Source organism: Mustela putorius, unplaced genomic scaffold, assembly GCF_011764305.1.
Source record: "Mustela putorius furo isolate JIRA1106 unplaced genomic scaffold, ASM1176430v1.1 tig00000596_pilon_pilon_pilon, whole genome shotgun sequence".
NCBI lineage: Eukaryota > Metazoa > Chordata > Mammalia > Carnivora > Mustelidae > Mustela > Mustela putorius.
In genome coordinates this window covers 10,942,712-10,960,034 of record NW_025421428.1, presented here as the reverse complement: position 1 = coordinate 10,960,034, position 17,323 = coordinate 10,942,712, and the positions used below count along the sequence as shown (strand labels likewise).

General features: G+C 47.4%; 1 protein-coding gene across 13 annotated transcripts in view; it reads left to right on the top strand.

The window, feature by feature from the left end:
• FNBP1 (formin binding protein 1) overlaps window positions 1-17,323 on the top strand; it is a 143,465-nt gene that overhangs the window by 119,119 nt on the left and 7,023 nt on the right. For 5 of the 13 annotated variants that reach the window (XM_045082583.1, XM_045082595.1, XM_045082591.1 and 2 more), the window contains 5 exons: window positions 2,860-2,874; window positions 6,666-6,775; window positions 13,298-13,430; window positions 15,024-15,145; window positions 15,433-15,572. In XM_045082583.1, coding sequence (XP_044938518.1) covers window positions 2,860-2,874; window positions 6,666-6,775; window positions 13,298-13,430; window positions 15,024-15,145; window positions 15,433-15,572 — 520 coding nt within the window. The remainder of the gene's footprint in view (window positions 1-2,859; window positions 2,875-6,665; window positions 6,776-13,297; window positions 13,431-15,023; window positions 15,146-15,432; window positions 15,573-17,323) is intronic. The other 8 variants (XM_045082592.1, XM_045082589.1, XM_045082587.1 and 5 more) reach the window with 3 other exon arrangements.

Here is a 17,323-nt window from a genome sequence, read left to right as displayed (position 1 = left end):
CTAATTCTAAAATATGGGCCCATTGCCCCCCATGTGTTAGATTTCATGGCATGGAAAAAAATCCCATCGCAGTTGATCAAAAGGTTTGGAAAATCCTTACTGATTGTTTGTCAGATGTTACAATTTTATGGTCACTTTAATTTTATTCATTTTATCTTGTTCTCTTGCTGATTATTGGCAGACTCAGTCTTTCTGTTTTCACAAAGAACTCATGAAGAGGACAATAGGGAAACCCACGTATGCTTTTGAAGCTAGGGACTATGTTGTAAGTTGACCTGTGACGGCCAGGGCATTGAGTCATGGCTCAGGTACTAACCCCTCAGACAGCACCAAGACTGGGGACCCGGCAACGAAATTCTCCCCTGGGTGACCTGGACATGGGAAGAGCCAAGTTATTACTATAAAGTCAGCCCCAAGTTACTTCATCTGGAAAGCTCGGGTGGGAAAAAGGAACCAACTTCCCAAGAACAACCAGGCTTCCCCAAAACGGCAGTGGACGGAGCTTGGCTCTGCCTGCTCTTTGCCGATCGTGACTGCCGTCTGAGAAGATGTCCACGGGTGTGATTCTAGGGCAGAATCTCACCCATAACCACAGCCGCAGAGCGTGGTCCCAGGAGGACATTCTTACAGACGGCGGTCGTGTAGATCGTGCGAGGACACCCCCCCCCCCGCCCCCCCGTGTGAAAGAGATGGATCCGTAAGGGGGTCATGCCGTGAAGCTTGGGGAACCAAAACAATCATCGGGGTGTGGGCGAGGTCACAAAGTAGTCCCGTGACTTTCCACGGACCATAATTCAACCGTTACTTCTGTACTTATTTTCACTGTCCCCTTTCTTCGTACTTGAGGTTCGTACCTGTGGCCGTGCAGTAACACATGGACCCGCTGGCTCTGTGTCCCCTCATGTGTTATTGACATGTGTGGCTCCCAAGGCTCCATACTTGTTGCCTGAAACTGACCGCTTTCTAGTTCCTCGGATGTCTCGCGGTGCACCTAATGCAGTCTTTGCAAGTATTTTCTCAAAGGCTTCGGTTTCCCATGTTAAATGATCTAACTGGCTGGCTTACAGCTTAAGATGGAAAACCGGTGTCTGATCGTTATGAGGATACCACACCCCGTGATGGTGCTTCTTGTAGAGGGCCCATCACTGTCCACTTCAGAAGACGGCGTTTGGCTCAAAAATCCGGGATTTCCTATGGGTACTCAGATTTATTTTCGATCCTAATGACTCGTTTTTATTATGAAGTGGTAATCATTCCTGTGCTGTTAGTTTCGATGTTAGAATTCTTCTTTTGGAATGCTTAAGAAAGAACATATAATTGATATGCTCATGTAAGTAACGGAAGTAGCCGAAGAGAGAACAGGTAGTGTATGTAGAGAGTTCAAGTGTCAGGTGTTCGAATTTGCCACTTTTAGACGATCCTGGGTGAGAAAACATTTGTAGGGGGTAACGTGCTTTGCCGGGGAGATATTTGCCAAGTTTTCCGCTGTGCACCCTGAGTGTTGTCTGTAAAGAACTCAAGATGTGATCAGCCGATCTGTGCTAAGGCTCACAGGAGGGGCCACAGGGAGAGTCAGGAGCACGCCTGTACCTGCTGCCTCGTTCTCCCAAAAGTTTTGTCTTGCTGCCTCTTAAAGTCTTTTCCCCCATAGGGGCGATTTCTTTCAAAGCTTAATGCCTATTTGAAAAGAAGTGTCCATTTTTAGTTCATCTTAAGAATAAGATTTTTTAAACCTGGTTAAGGAATTTTTTAACGCCCTGCACTCCCAATTTAAAATCAAAGGGCTCGTTCTTTGGTCCTTGGTCTCCAACATATTTTTGATCCTACTGCAGCTGCCTGAGCTTTTAGAATTGACAACAGCTAAGTTAAAACGCACCATGCTCTCAAAACACTGCTTCCCGGCCATAGAGTATATCTCACCTGTTAACGAAGAGCCAAATGTTTCTTTCTTTCTTTTTTTTTTTTTTTTAATAATTTGGAGATGCCCTTTAATCTGTTTTGTGTCCAGTAATCACTCTACCTTTGCTAATCTCCAGGCCCAACAAAATTGCACCTGCTGCCTCCTGATAATGGTCAGGAAATGCAGAGCAAGGAGTGCCCCTCAGTAGTTGAGATAACTGGGAGTTTCCTAACAGTAACTCTCAGGGCAGCTACTCCCGTTAGCTTTCCAGGTGCTTTGTAACCCCCGTGGGTAGGGCTCAGAGTGCATGTGAGCCTCTGAACACACCTTCCACAGTGCGGGGGTTGGTAAGCAATGCAAGGGCATCGTCCTGCCTCCGGCCTGGTGCAGAAAGGCTTTCTGGATCCCGCAGATGGTTTCCTGGAGCAACTTCCAGCCCCCGGTTACCCGTTCACCCACTCAAGAGTTTGCCTTTGTGTCTTTGAGAAATGACAGTCTTCACGTTTATTAGAGTTCCTTAAGATAAATAAATACGTTACTTACTGCGGAAGTCACTGCTCTTCAGCTCCCCCCTGTGAGTAAAACTTTCCATGTGAAATGTGGTGAACAAAAGCCTGTGTGATTATTTTTGTCTTTTATTATCAGCATGTGTCACCAACTGCAAACTTATTTCAGCTTATAACCAGACCGATGTGACCCACACAGAACTGTGAACAGAACCTCTCCTTTTCTATCTTTATTTTTTTGCTCTGGCAACGTGGCAGTGAAAGGAAGGTTTTGGCAGGGGCCAGACCCTCTTGTGAACGTTTGCACAGATCCACTGCAAGTCATTTTCACAAGCGACAGGTGAATTTATGTGTTATGTTAATACGGTGCAACTGACCGAATTCCTCTTCTTCTGATGTGTTGTCTCTCTCTCTCTTTTTTTCCCCTGTTACCTCTTCAATTTTTACATGAAGCTTTCTCTCAAGCTGGTAAGCACAATTATTCTATGCATGTCCCAAATCTAATCAGGTTTTTTGGGTGTATGTTTCTGTTGCGTATGCTTTCGTTGGTGTTTCTTCAGTAGAGCTGTGCAATCCAAAGGTCCAAAATCCACTGGGGGCGATCTTAATCTTTTCAAGTTGCTAAGAAAATTAACGCTTAACTCATGATTTGGTCTCCTTTCTTACTGGGGCCTTAAGAGGATGGCAGATATTAATAAACTTTATTTAAAATGTGACCAGAAATACACATATTTGATATTGGGGAGTTTATTTGTGGATCATTTGGAGTAAAAGTAAATTTAACAGCTAAAGATGTTCTCCCTGGGAGCCACAGAAGTAGGTGAAAAGCACAGTGAGCCCGAAGGAGACAGGCAGGAATGGTGCCAGTCTCAAACTCAGTTCCAATGCAGCCTGGGAGAATTACAACCCATGGGATCTTTAAGTCGCTATATAAATATGTGGGTTCCTTATGCATAGCTGATTTAAGAAATCACAAGATGACTTTATGGACAGTGAATTTAGTAAATTCTAAAATAATTTACTTAGTGTCTTGTGTTGTTCCTACCTAATCGCATAGCCCTAGTAAACAGACTAATCATTAAATTTATTAAAAGAAACTTTTAACTCTGTAACCCCTAACTGTATGTCAGAGTTACATAGTATTCTAAGTTACATAGTATTCTAAACACCACAGCTGAGAATGTCTTAAAATTATGGACAATGATACACTGTAACAATTCACCCAGGAATAAGGTCAACTACTTTATGCATTGCTGTTGATGATGCAGGATAAGAGTTTCTGGTGGTCCTTATCTACACATTTGTGTGTTTGTACATGGATACATATACATGTGGATTTCCAGAATTTTTTCAACCTGACTCAGTATTTGGCAACCAGCCCAACCCCAGAGAAAACGAATATCTTGTTAAATGGAACATATCTTAGACTGTGAAATAAAATCCCCAGACGAGTCCTTAATTAAGGTCTCTACGAGAAGGAAAACACTCTAAATGTTTCAATGAACTGAGTTGGGCAGCAGCATGGATTTGGGAGGAACTGGGTGAATTAAGTAGGAGTCTCTCAGGTACTGGGGTTTCTTCCTTGCCCTGTCTGTATTTCTTCTTTTGCTGAAGCGCTGGAAGCAAAAGATAACAGTATTAATAAAATTGGGCAGTCTTTCTGCCTGAAATAGAAATCATTTGACCAAGCTGGTATGGAACTGTTGCTTTTTACCATTACTTGGAAGCCAGTAAAGAAGGGAAGTGTTGCCCAAAGATGCCTGGAGTGAAAAAGGTGTGAACTCCAAAGAAGCCGCTTACACTTCTTGTGCTTGTAGCTTGTGCTCCTGTGGGGAGAGGCACAGAGCAAACGTTTGATTCCAGAAGTGTGGAAAACAAGGTCCTTCCAGAGCAGCAGCCACTTAAAATATCCCCACACACGTTGACCCATCTTGCAAAACCAGTGCCACCCATGGGGCCAGTCTGTTTCCAGACTGGACCACAACAAAGATTTCAGAAAGTCTACTCTGAGTCAAAGCTGGAAATATAAATTCCTTCATTGCAAAACGAATCCTAGGTCAGAGTATTGCTTAAAGTCATCCAAGACTTAATGGCCTTTCAAGGTACTTCCAGACACCTAACACTCCTTCAGATCTAGAAGAAGCCGTGACCTCAGCCTCCAAGGGCAATGCAGTTTGTCTGAGGCACAGTTCATGAGATTAGTTTCTAAATAACAATACAGAAACATAGAATACCTATCGAAAGGGACCTAACTTATTCCTTTAGTTAGTTAGTTAGTTCTCGTAAGTAATTGAAGTTACAAATTTTTTGCTGTGTAAGGAATCTGTTTATAAGTCACAAGTGTTTATACACCCCTGCAAACTTTACACATGCTCACAGTCTACCCCTGAATCCCGTATGCTGGCCATCCATCACACAAGCCTATTCAAATGTTTGTTAATTAAAATCCAATAAAAATGTAGAATTCAGTTCCATGGTCGTCCTGGCCACATTTCAAAGGCTCAGTAGCCGTGTGTGGCCGCCGTATTCACGAGCGCAGAGATGAGAACTTTTCCATTCTTTGTAGGAAAAATTCTTTGGGACTCTTAGCCCGCAGTTCAGCTTAGTAACTATTAATGAATTCACATTGGCGCCCTCCCTGCCTTTCCTGGCTTCCGAAGCAGCGCGCCTTTTGTTTTATGGCATTCCAGCCCTGAAAACAAAACAAAACAAAACGATCCCCTCAATTTTAGAAAACACTCTGATGTGATTTAAGTAACCTCAGCAGGAAGAGAAGGTGTTGTGCTTTTGGGCTCGGTGCTGGAGCTGAGCGAAGTGAAAAGCACACGATTCAGGTTCCAACCCGAGAATCGCCCGGGGCCGGAAACAAGCAGCCTGATTGATTTCTGTGCTGAAAGATGAGTTTGGGTCATTTTCGCTTTACAGGCAACTGACCTTGCTTGGCTTGCCATGACGGACTAGCCACTTGTGTTCTGGTTTCACTCCTCTCTCTCTCTCTCTAACACACGCGGGCACGCACACACACACACGAGTCTAAACATCAGCCAGAAGGTGTGCGCGTGGCCTTGCGGTAAGCGCGGTTGCATCGCACCTCCCGGCACAGCAGCCCTGGCGCTCGGTCCCAAGCAGCCAGGGAGCCGGGGTCACCAGCACCATGTCAGCTGCTTTGGCCAATTCAGCTCGATTTTGGAATTACATTCCCCGGGTCCTCTCCTTTCCACCCCCGCGCCCCAGCCAGCCTGTTTCATTGGCTCTAAAGTAAAATCTCTTTTTAAATTTCTTGGCTTATCCCTGGCGATTGAATCCATTTCTCTTTGTTTATGAAAATCCCTTCATGGAATCAAAGGCACTTGATCCCCCAACAGCTCTAGCCGAAGCTCCTGACTCGTAAGCACCTGGAAGAGTCTGGAAGCTCGCTGTTGGGGTTTTCTACTGAGACCGTACGCACCGAGGAAAGATCCTAATTGTTTCTGAAAGGGGTTCCAGATATCAAAACAGGCTCCTTCTGCTGGATTGGAAACAGCTGGCATGGCTTTCGGATGCTGGGGAGTTGGTGTGGAGGTCCGGGAGCCCGTTCTATGTGGATTTTCTGAGGTCACCCTACAGATGTCAGAAAGGAGTGACCCGACTTTTAGAGGCAGCGGAGGGGAGCGTGCAGGGGGTGGGGGGGAGGGGGAGGATAGATGTTTTAGTGACCCTTCCCCCCACATACCTGAGGGACCAGACGTCCCATCTGTCCCTTGGTGGGGATGGAAACTTTGGGCCTCAGCCTGTGTGGGGAATTGGGAAGAAAGACCCCGGATAGGGAGTAAAGCGGGGCGTTCAACACGAGACCGTGGAAGGGGGGCACTTGTCCCTGTGCGGTAGGAAAGGAGCAGACACCTCAGATGTCCTTCACGCTCCAGCGCTGCCGCCAACACTGACGGGCAAGGGAAGGCTCTGCCTCAGAGTGTGGTCTTCCTCGAGTCTTGGGGGGGCCGGAATTTCTTCTGCCCCTCCCCGTCTGCAGGCTTGCTGCTTGCCTTGGCCGAGGTGGTTGGGCGAGCGGACCTGGACCCCGAGCCGGTGTGTGGGACTTCTCTGCAGTTTGCATGCATCGATCTTACGTCTCAGCTGGGTGTCCTGGGAAAGAGCTTCCCTCTTGGTCATGAAAACACACGCGGACCTCGGCACCCCCGGTGTCTGGGGGCTGCGTCGTGCAGGCGTCCTGTGTCTGTCCTCAGGGACGAGCGCGGGCTCATGCCTGTTTGTGTCCGCAGGGTGCGACGCCTGAGGATTTCAGCAACCTCCCACCGGAGCAGAGAAGGAAGAAGCTGCAGCAGAAAGTCGATGAATTAAATAAAGAAATTCAGAAGGAGATGGATCAGAGGTAGCGTGGAGCGACGCGACTTATTACGAGATTCGGGTTTAGTGTGAAAGATGGGAAATCCCAGATTAGCTTCAAGAAGAGTGAGGATTTCAGCGGTGTGGGGTTTTGTTGTTGTTTGTTTGTTTCTTTCACGGAGGGTCTACCGGATGGCTTCATTGCAGAGCGGGAGAATTCTTTTAACAAATAAGTTTTACTCTGAGTTTGGGGAACAAAATACATTTGGTTATCTGGTTTTTTTCTTCCTCTGTATTTCCATACTTCTTTTTTTTTTTTTTCCCCAATTTTTATTTCTTTTTAAGTTTTAAATTTTATTTCCAGGACAGTTAACATCCAGTGCTCTGTGAGTTTCAGGTGGACGCTACGGTGACCCAGCATTTCTGTGCGCGACTCGGGGCTCATCGCGATAAGTGTCCCCTTCTTCCCATTCACCTGTTCTGCCCATCCCCCACCCTCTTTTCTTTTAATTACAAGTATGTACAAATGAGGAAGAGGAGCGTGGCGTGAGTCCCACCCCCCTCCCTTGCCCCACATTCTAGTTTAGGGTCTAAAATAACCTTGTCTTCCTATTTGAGGATAAGTGACAGCCTTCCCAGAGGTTCTCACGTCTCTGTACCTTGTTGTAGAGCCTACTGATAGTGTCTAGAAAACAAATCACGTTATGTCTTATTACACACACCACCAGCCGCCTGCGGGGTGTGATGTTTTCCCATTCTTGAGAAGCTCCTGTGTCAGGATCCCACGGCTGGGGTTCCCCGTTTTCTGAGCCGTTCTGTGAGTTTGACCCCAGGATGTTGTATATGCAAAAAATAAGACGAAAAGAGTTGATAATCTCTTCATTTGCGCTTCCCTCCCCACATTTGTAGCCCGTAGGTCTTTGCTGTCACTTAGGGGCTACTTGCTAGTGATCCTGATGGAAAAACCACTTTCTTTATTGTCTCTCACCTTATAAATTCTCACTGAGTGAATCGGGGAATCATTCATCTATTTGAGATTTTCTAAAAGATAACTTGAGGTTTTGTGGCCTGTAAACAGGCCAGAGAGGGATTCTACATAAATTTCATTGTGGCAAAGCTGGAGTTAAAATTTGGTAATGCGAAAAAGTAAAATAAAATAAATAAAATAAAATTTGGTCATGCAAAAAGCCAACAAACAAAATCGGTGGTTTTATGGACACTGTTACTGTGCATAACAAATAGCAACACAGATAATTAACTTTGTTCTGTGTTAGAAATACACCTCATGAGGGATGCCTGGGTGGCTCAGTTGGTTGGACGACTGCCTTCGGCTCAGGTCATGATCCTGGAGTCTCGGGATCGAGTCCCGCATCGGGCTCCCAGCTCCACGGGGAGTCTGCTTCTCTCTCTGACCTTCTCCTCGCTCATGCTCTCTCTCACTGTCTCTCTCTCAAGTAAATAAATAAAATCTTTAAAAAAAAAAAAAAAGGAAATATACCTCATGAGATGAAAGTTTTCTTTATCCTTTTTATTACACGCAGAACCAAATATAAAAAGGGTCCTGCATGTATCAACCCGTTACACCTCAGCCTGTGGAATAACTGAGCAGTTATATTCCGTACTGGAGTGAGAAGTTCTGACTCAGGTATTTGAAATGACATTGTAGAAGGTCATGGACACTGTTGTCCAAGAATTAGGTAGAAAACTTTCTCTGCCACTTGGGTTGTGGCCGTAGAAGCTGGTTAACCTTTTAACGCTCACAGCGGCCTTGCTGGTAAGAAGGCCAGTGCCAGGGGCGCTGGATGGCTCAGTGGGTTAAGCCTCTGCCTTTGGCTCAGGTCATGATCTCAGGTCCTGGGATCGAGCCCCGTTCTAGCTCAGCAGGGAGCCGGCTTCCCCCTCTCTCTCTGCCTGCCTCTCTGCCTACTTGTGATCTCTCTCTCTCTCTCTCTGTCAAGTAAATAAATAAAATCTTACCAAAAAAAAAAAAAAAGTCCAGTGCCATTTAACGGTTTACTAGATGACTATTTATTGAGCATTTACTGTGTGCAAGGAAATATCCTAGACCCTGGGAATAAAACGATGAACAAAACACATGAAAACATCTGCTCTCACGCAACTTATGTCTTGTCCAAGAGGAACAAGGCAGGAGTCATCAAAGCACGAAGCATGAGGGTAGATTTAAAATACCCTGGGGTTCAGGGGCACCTGACTGATTCAGAGGAGTGTGTGACTCTTGATCTTGGGGTCGTGGGTTCAAGCCCCATGTGGGGTGTAGAGATTACTTAAATAAATAAAACTTAAAAAAAATTTTTTTAATACCCTGGGTTCAAACCTGGTTCCACCTATTTCTTTTTCTTTTTTTTTTTTAAGATTTTATTTATTTATTTGACAGACAGAGATCACAAGTAGGCAGGGTGGGAAACAGGCTCCCTGCTGAGCAGAGAGCCCGATGCAGTACTCGATCCCAGGACCCTGAGATCATGACCTGAGCCTAAGGCAGAAGCTTTAACTCACTGAGCCACCCAGGCGCCCCTGGACAAGCTTCTTAACCTCTTCTTGATCTTTTTTTTTTTTTTTTTTTTTTAAAGATTTTATTTTATTTATTTATTTGACAGAGAGAAATCACAAGTAGATGGAGAAGCAGGCAGAGAGAGAGAGAGGGAAGCAGGCTCCCTGCTGAGCAGAGAGCCCGATGCGGGACTCGATCCCAGGACCCTGAGATCATGACCTGAGCCGAAGGCAGCAGCTTAACCCACTGAGCCACCCAGGCGCCCCCTCTTCTTGATCTTAACCTCTTAACCTTACCTCTGTTTCCTCATCTTGAAAAGGAAGTTAATAGGATTAAATGTGTCGGTATATGGAAGGTACTTGGACCAATGCCTGGCACATAGAATCTGTAAAATAAAATGAGTATGTTCAGTGTCAACAGACTACATGTCCCAATTAGATTTTCAGACTAGACAAAGCTACAACAACCCCAAATCCACAGCCTATAAAAGGCACAGCTAACTCATAAGGTATTTAAAAAAAAAAAAAAAAAACACCCCAACATACAGGTATAGAAAGGTTGAAAATAAGAGAATGGAAAAAGGTACTGGTTGACCAGTGCCAGCCAGAAGATGACTGACTTTCAGGCCAAAAAAACCCCTCAAACTATTCAGCTTAGGAAGGTCAACTTCGTAACATTAAATTGAATTAAAACATTAAATGTTTCAAGGAACAAACAGTTCAGTTTAAAGCTGTAGGACTGTACAATCTTAAAACATAGAAAAGGTTATACTGTTAACCCTTTGACATGAGTATGTACAAGAAATACAAACATGTCGTTGGAAGAGATTTTTTTTTTTTTAAGATTTTTTATTTATCTGACAGAGATCACAAGTAGGCAGAGAGGCAGGCAGAGAGAGAGGAGGAAGCAGGCTCCCTGCAGAGCAGAGAGCCAGATGTGGGGCTCGATCCCAGGACCCTGGGATCATGACCCGAGCCGAAGGCAGAGGCTTAACCCACTGAGCCACTCAGGTGCCCCGTTGGAAGAGATTTTTAATGCAGTTCTCTGAGTGACTGGTAGAACAGATTAACAGATTCAGGATAGAATTTTTTTTTTTAATTTTAAATCTTTTTATTAACATATAATGTATTATTTGCCCTAGGGGTACAGGTCTGTGAATTGCCAGGTTTACACACTTCACAGCACCCACCATAGCACATACCCTCTCTAATATCCATAACCCCACCACCCTCTCCTGACCCACCCTGGCAACCCTCAGTTTGTTTTGTGAGATTAAATCTCTTATGGTTTGTCTCCCTCCTGATCCCATCTTGTTTCATTTTTTCCTTCCCTACCCCCCAAACCTCACATGTTGCCTCTCAAATTCATCATACCAGAGAGATTATATGATAATTTTCTTTCTCTGATTGACTTATTTCAGTCAGCATAATACCCTGTCGTTCCGTCCATGGTGTTACAAACGGCAAGATTTCATTTCTTTTGATGGCTGCATAGTATTCCGTTGTATATATAGACCCCATCTTCTTTATCCATTCATCTGTCGGTGGACATCTAGGTTCTTTCCATAGTTTGGCTATTGTGGACATTGCTGCTATAAACATTTGGGTGCATGTGCCCCCTCGAATCACTACATTTGTATCTTTTGGGTAAATACCCAGTAGTGCAATTGCTGGGTCATAGGGCAGCTCTATTTTCAACTCTTTTGAGGAACCTCCATGCTGTTTTCCAGAGTGGCTGCACCAGCTTGCATTCCCACCAACAGTGTGGGAGGGTTCCCCTTTCTCTGCATCCTTGCCAGCATCTGTCGCTTCCAGGACAGAATACTTAAATAATATAATTGACAAAATTGACCTCAGACATGTCTATCCAATAATTTCATGGTGCACATTCTTTTCAAGCACACATAGAACATTTCTAACAACCTGAGCATATCCTGTTTTCACAAAGCAGATCTCAACAAACATCCAAGGCTGGACACCATTCAAGGTGTGTTCTCCGAAGCCTGCAGTGAAGTTGGGTACCAATAACAAACATTGAGAAACTAAGAAATGTAGCTCTAGATAACTCAGAGACTAAAGAAGAAATCATGAGACACATTGGAAACATAGACCTGTACCCCTGAAACAAATAATACATTATATGTTTAAAAGAAGAAAAAAAGAAAAAAAAATACACTGAAAGCGCGATTAAAAAAAAAAAAGACATTGGGAAATAATCGGAGCAGAGCTGAACCTGAACCCATATTCCACGCACCACTGGGCTGTCACTGAGGCAACACTCACAAAGGGAACTTTATAGCTTTCCATATGTATTAAAAACAAAAAACACTAAGCATCAGTGAGCTGAGTGTCTATCACAGGAAGTTAGAAAAAGCACAGCAGATTGAACCCAAGAAAACAGAAGCAAGAAAAGAGTGTAAATTAATGACACAGAAAAACATACACACTCAACAAAAAGGATCAGCAAATCCAAAAGTTGGTTCCTTGAAAAGACGAATAAAGTTAAACATCTATGGAGACCTATGAGGAGAGACAGGAGTTGGAGAATCAGAGGTAATGAATCTCGACAAGTCTTTGGAAACGTTTTGCTGAGAGATGGGGCAGTAGCTGGAGGTGTAGCCATAAGGTCAAGAAAGGAATTTGGTGGGGCGCCTGGGGGGCTCAGTGGGTTAAAACCTCTGCCTTCTGCTCAGGTCATGATCTCAGGGTCCTGGGATGGAGCCCCGCATCGGGTTCTCTGCTCAGCGGGGAGCCTGCTTCCTCCTCTCTCTCTCTGCCTGCCTCTCTGCCTACTTGTGTGATCTTGTCAAATAAATAAATAAAAATTTTTTTAAAAAAAGGAAGGAAGGAATTTGGTAAAGGCGGACATTACAGTTTGTTTGTTGTAAGAGCATTTATTCATCTCAGATACTTACTGAGCATCTGCTGTGTGCCCCGTAGTGCCCCACCCCGGGGAGATACCAAGTTAACAAAAGAGCTTGAGCCCATAGAGCTTCCTTCCAGAGCTTCCATTGAAGTAGGAAGAGACCGAGGATGAACAGTAATAAGCGTAATAACAAACGTATGGAGTTGGAAAGTGACTCACGTGGTGGGAAAGAAGGAAGGGGAGCGGAGTCAGGGGGCAGGGAGTGCAGGGGAGATGTGCAGAGGGGAAGCGGAGGGGGCGGGGGATACCCACAAAGGCTGGGGCTGGGCTGGGGGGGCTCAGATGCAAGGGGGGGGCGGGCCCAGGCCCGATGGGGACTTTGGGAAATTTTCCTCCTGTTATTTCTATAGTTTCAGTTAAACTATTTCCCATGACTCTAACTGGGTTTGCTTCATTGGTCCTATGTTGTATAACAGGTGCCTTTTACTGAAGCTCATTAAAGTTGGCCCCTTACCACTTGCAGAGTCATTTGCTCTAAACTTTGAACATCTCCGAACCCTACCGAACCCTATGGAGCCAGAATTCAAAATTAATAGAGCCTTTTGGTCCCAGAGATAGCCCCAGGCATGGTGGCCACACGCCTGGAGGGATTATCCGTTCAGGCCGCTGCGGGCCGCTGCCCTCCGGGTTCAGGAAGGGCGTGGGGCCTGGCGATGGGTTGCCTTGAGGCTCGGTTGCCCGCTGTCATGGACACCAACTGTGGGTTTGGCTTCTTAATAGTTAAAAGAGTGTGTCATAAAATTTCCCAAGCAGTTAACTGTGCTCCTGCACGAGGGGAACGCCTGGGAGCCCGTGGGACCCAGAGTGCCACTGGAGCTCTGTTTCCGTCGTTGGGGGCGAAGGCAGGGCCGTGACTGATTTGTTTCTCAATCTCAGAGGGCAGTGGGAGGTACCAGATACCATTCAGAAAAGGCAACCGAAGTTTTAATACCCGTCTCTGGATTATACAGACCTCGGGAGCAGAATTCTCACGGAGTTTTAGGATGAAAGCAGCTCCGAGGACTCCCCTCCGACCTGCGCCGTGATGCCATCATCCCGTGTGCCGGCGCGTGCGGCGTGCGGCGTGGTAGGAGAAGACACTTGGCGGATGACCTTGACCTTTACTGTGTCCTGCTCCCTCTTTCTTTCCAGAGATGCCATCACAAAAATGAAAGATGTTTACCTAAAGAATCCTCAGATGGGAGACCCTGCCAGTCTGGATCACAAATTAACCGAAGTGAGCCAAAATATAGAAAAACTGCGACTAGAAGCCCAGAAATTTGAGGTATGGAAACGCTGTGCGTGAAAAGCCCTGTTGGAAGAAAAAGAAACCGCGGAAAGGCTGGGTGTCGTGCTGGGTTCATGCCGTAGCACACCAGCGATTCGCGAAGACATGGCTGGAGGGTGTCGGGAGGGGGGAGGTTGGCGAGTCATGATAAAAGGAAGAGTGGTCACACCCCCTGCTGTTCTGCCCCTCGGCACGCCTTCGGCCCAGGACTCCCCTAAACCCAGCACTGATCAATGTATTTGTACGCCTTGTCCTTTGTGCTTGGCTTGGTCGGTCCTGTTCCAACCCCTGCCGATGAAGGGGACAGCTGTGTGTGGGCTGTCGTGAATCCAGAAGTTAAAAAAAATCAAGTCAGATACATTACGGTTCTTCCAAAGAACCCATTATCAAAAGGTTATAGAGGTGACAACCGCTGAGAGACACCAGTTAGAAATGAGTAGGAAAGATAAATACTACAGTTTTTTTTTTATTTAAATTTAAATCTTTAAATTTATTTGAGAAACAGAGATCACAAGCAGACAGAGAGGCAGGCAGAGTGAGAGAGAGAGGAGGAAGCAGGCTCCGCAGAGAGTCTGACGCCTGTCTTGATCCCAGGACCCTGGGATCATGACCCGAGCGGAAGGCAGAGGCTTTAATCCACTGAGCCACCCAGGCGCCCAAATACTATAGTTTTTAAGGAGGGAGAGAGAGCACTCAAGAGCGATGGGCAGAAAGCTGCTTTTACCCACAAATTTTGAGGCTACAGAACATTGAAAAATAGAGCAGTGACTGATTGTGCCAGTCGGAATCGGTTGCTTCTAGCAACGAAGGGTCAGATACGGCTTTTTAAGACTCTTCCCGGCATCCGCCAATTAGTTAGAGGGTTTAGAACCTCGAAATGTCCTTTCCTGGTCATTTTTCTCCTCTGGCCTTTTCTTTCGACACAATTTTAAATGTTGCCCAAGATAAGTTTATCTTTTATCTTAATTTGATTTCTTGGAAACGCATTTCTTTACCCTTAAAAAGAGAGACTCACTCCTCAAAACAAAAGGTGCACATAGCTTTCACACTGAGTCTCTGCTCCAGTGGGACAGGAGCCCCTTCTCCAGCGGGAGCTCACGGTCACAGAATTTTGGAGCCAGAAGGAACCAGAAGCGACTTACCTGATCTCACACAGCTGTTTTTAAAAGCCCAAGAGTAGTGGGGCACCTGCGTGGCTCAGTCATTAAGCTCCCAATGCTTGATCTCAGCTCAGGTCTTGATCTCACGGTTGGGAATTCAGGCTCTGCACTGAGCTCCACACTGAGCATGGAGCGTACCAAAAAAAAAAAAAAAAAAAAAAAAAGCCCAAGATTGTAACACAGTCCAGGGCTCTTTCTGCCACACTGTGACAGTGGCCTACGCCCGCTTGCTTCTACTTCTCCAGCGTGAGATGCACTGGGAGCCGTTGCGTGTGGGCACTTGGTATAGCTGCATGCAGAGACACAGGGGACCCCCCCCCCAAGCGTGTGGCCCTTCTTGATCAGCCTCAGGGACCATCGAGCCCCCTGAATCTGGGGACTCTTGGGTCGGACCCTCAGCTGAGCTGTCTCTGGTGGCTTCTGCTTGCAGGCCTGGCTGGCGGAGGTGGAGGGCAGGCTGCCGGCCCGCAGCGAGCAGGCCCGCCGGCAGAGTGGAATGTTCGACGCCCAGAACCCGGCCACGGTCAACAGCTGCGCCCAGGACCGCGAGAGGTACAGTATCTGTGCCGCGCCTGCCGTCCAGCGGGGGCAGATTTGCTTTGTGTCCATGTTGCAGTTCTGGAGTCTAGAAACGAGCAAAGGCACTTGCTCCGTATACCAAGGAGCCCAAGATGCCAGACCTGCCCTTTCCCCGTGGCGTGGGTCCCTCGGCCCACATGGGGTGGCAATGGAGCATGCAGGGTGACCCGAGATGGCCTTGGTGGCAGCGGTCGGGGGGGCAGGGGGCGAGCACTTCGCTGGGCAGTCGCTATAGTTGCTGCGTGGTTTCCTCTCTTGAGCAGCCCGGATGGCAGTTACACGGAGGAGCAGAGTCAGGAGGGTGAGGGGAAGGTGCTGGCCACGGACTTCGACGACGAGTTTGACGAGGAAGAGCCCCTGCCTGCCATCGGGACCTGCAAAGCCCTCTACACATTCGAAGGTGACCCACGTCCGCCTGGTTCCCCTGTTGTGCACACTGTCCCGTCTGCTGTGACTAGACCTTCTTCTGAAGCCTTCCGGATCTTTCTCGGTTGTTTTACCCTGTGTTCCGCTCACCGTCATCATCATCAGTATTTGGTTCAAGGCTGCATGTTTTGCCCGTTGGTCCACCCGATGGAACAGCGTTCATGCAGCTTACTTGCAGCAGATAGTGTGGAATACTGATGATTTTTTTAAAAATATTTTATTTAGGGCGCCTGGTTGGCTCAGTGGGTTAAGCCGCTGCCTTCGGCTCAGGTCATGATCTCAGGGTCCTGGGATGGAGCCCCACATCGGGCTCTCTGCTCAGCGGGGAGCCTGCTTCCTCCTCTCTCTCTCTGTCTGCCTCTCTGCCTACTTGTGATCTCTCTCTGTCAAATAAATAAATAAAATCTTTAAAAAAAATTTAAAAATAAAAAATAAAAAGATTTTATTTATTTGACAGAGAGAGAGATCACAAGTAGGCAGGCAGGCAGGCAGAAAGAGGGGGGCAGGAAGCAGGCTCTCCACTGAGCCCGATGCGGGGCTCCATCCCAAGACCCTGAGACCATGACCTGAGCTGAAGGCAGAGGCTTAACCCACTGAGCCACCCAGGCACGCCGTGATGATTTCATCCGTTCATCCAGTATCTCCAGGAGATCCTGTCTTGTAAAGCCCCCAGAGGGATGGGGTAGAGGATGGGTTGGTGTGGCGTCCGCCCCTGGGGAGCGAGGACAGACACACATTTGGGGGAGGTCCGCTGGTGGCACGTACTGGAGGTGGGGTACGGAGTGCTGGGTGCTCAGGGGACAGGGCGCTCACGTCCTTCAGAGAATTAATTCAGGGAACTCTCCAGGCCTCTGTGCATCAGAGGGAGGAAGGCGAGGGAATCGTGGGCTCGTGGGGCTGGAGCTTAGACGTCTGAGGTGGGAGTGATAGAATCTGAGACTAGGAATGATGTCGTTGGGGGGTGAGAGAGTCGTCTGGATTCCATCTGGCAACACTTGAGGAGCTGTTGAAGACGTTTGAGCGGGGCGTTGGTACTGTTCGAGCTGCGCCTTCGGATGCGTCTTGTCACGTGTGGGGACCAGTGGGAGAACAGGCATGAAGGGTTTGAAAGATTAGCAATTAGCCCGGAGTCGCCCGAACGATGTCGGGGAGAAAGACACACAGGATGGTGTGGGAGAAGCAGGCTGAGCTCAGGTAGCTTTGGGAAGCTCTGGGACAGAGGGATCTTCCAGATCTTCTCACGACAGGCCACCTGTGTGGTGGGACACGAAAGCTCCAGGTTCAAGGTCGCCATCTTAATCTCATTCCCACGCGTCGGCCCCACCCCCACGGCACCCCTGTAAGCCGCTCCCCGGCCAGTCTGCCCTTGAGAACGCTGTGTGAGCAGTGGGCGCTGTTCTGGGGGCAGTGACCTCAGCAAGTGGTCTTGGGGACCCCAGTTAACGAGTGGGGACAATGTCTGAAAGGGTGTCATTAAAGCCATAAGCACACGCTCCCTGCAAGAGATGAAGAGCAGACCAAAGGTGTCCCCTGGAGAAAGATGTCCCCTGGGGAAGCACTTGGATTCCTGGAGGGGGGGGGGCTTCCTGGAGGACTGGAGAAGCATTGTTGGGGGGGTGGGTCTGGAAGCTTCTGCGTGGGACGAGCCCTGCAGGGTCCACGCGTCTGTCCCTCCCTCACTGCCCCTCTTCCCTTGCTAAGCTCCGCCCGGCTTCGGCAGGAAGC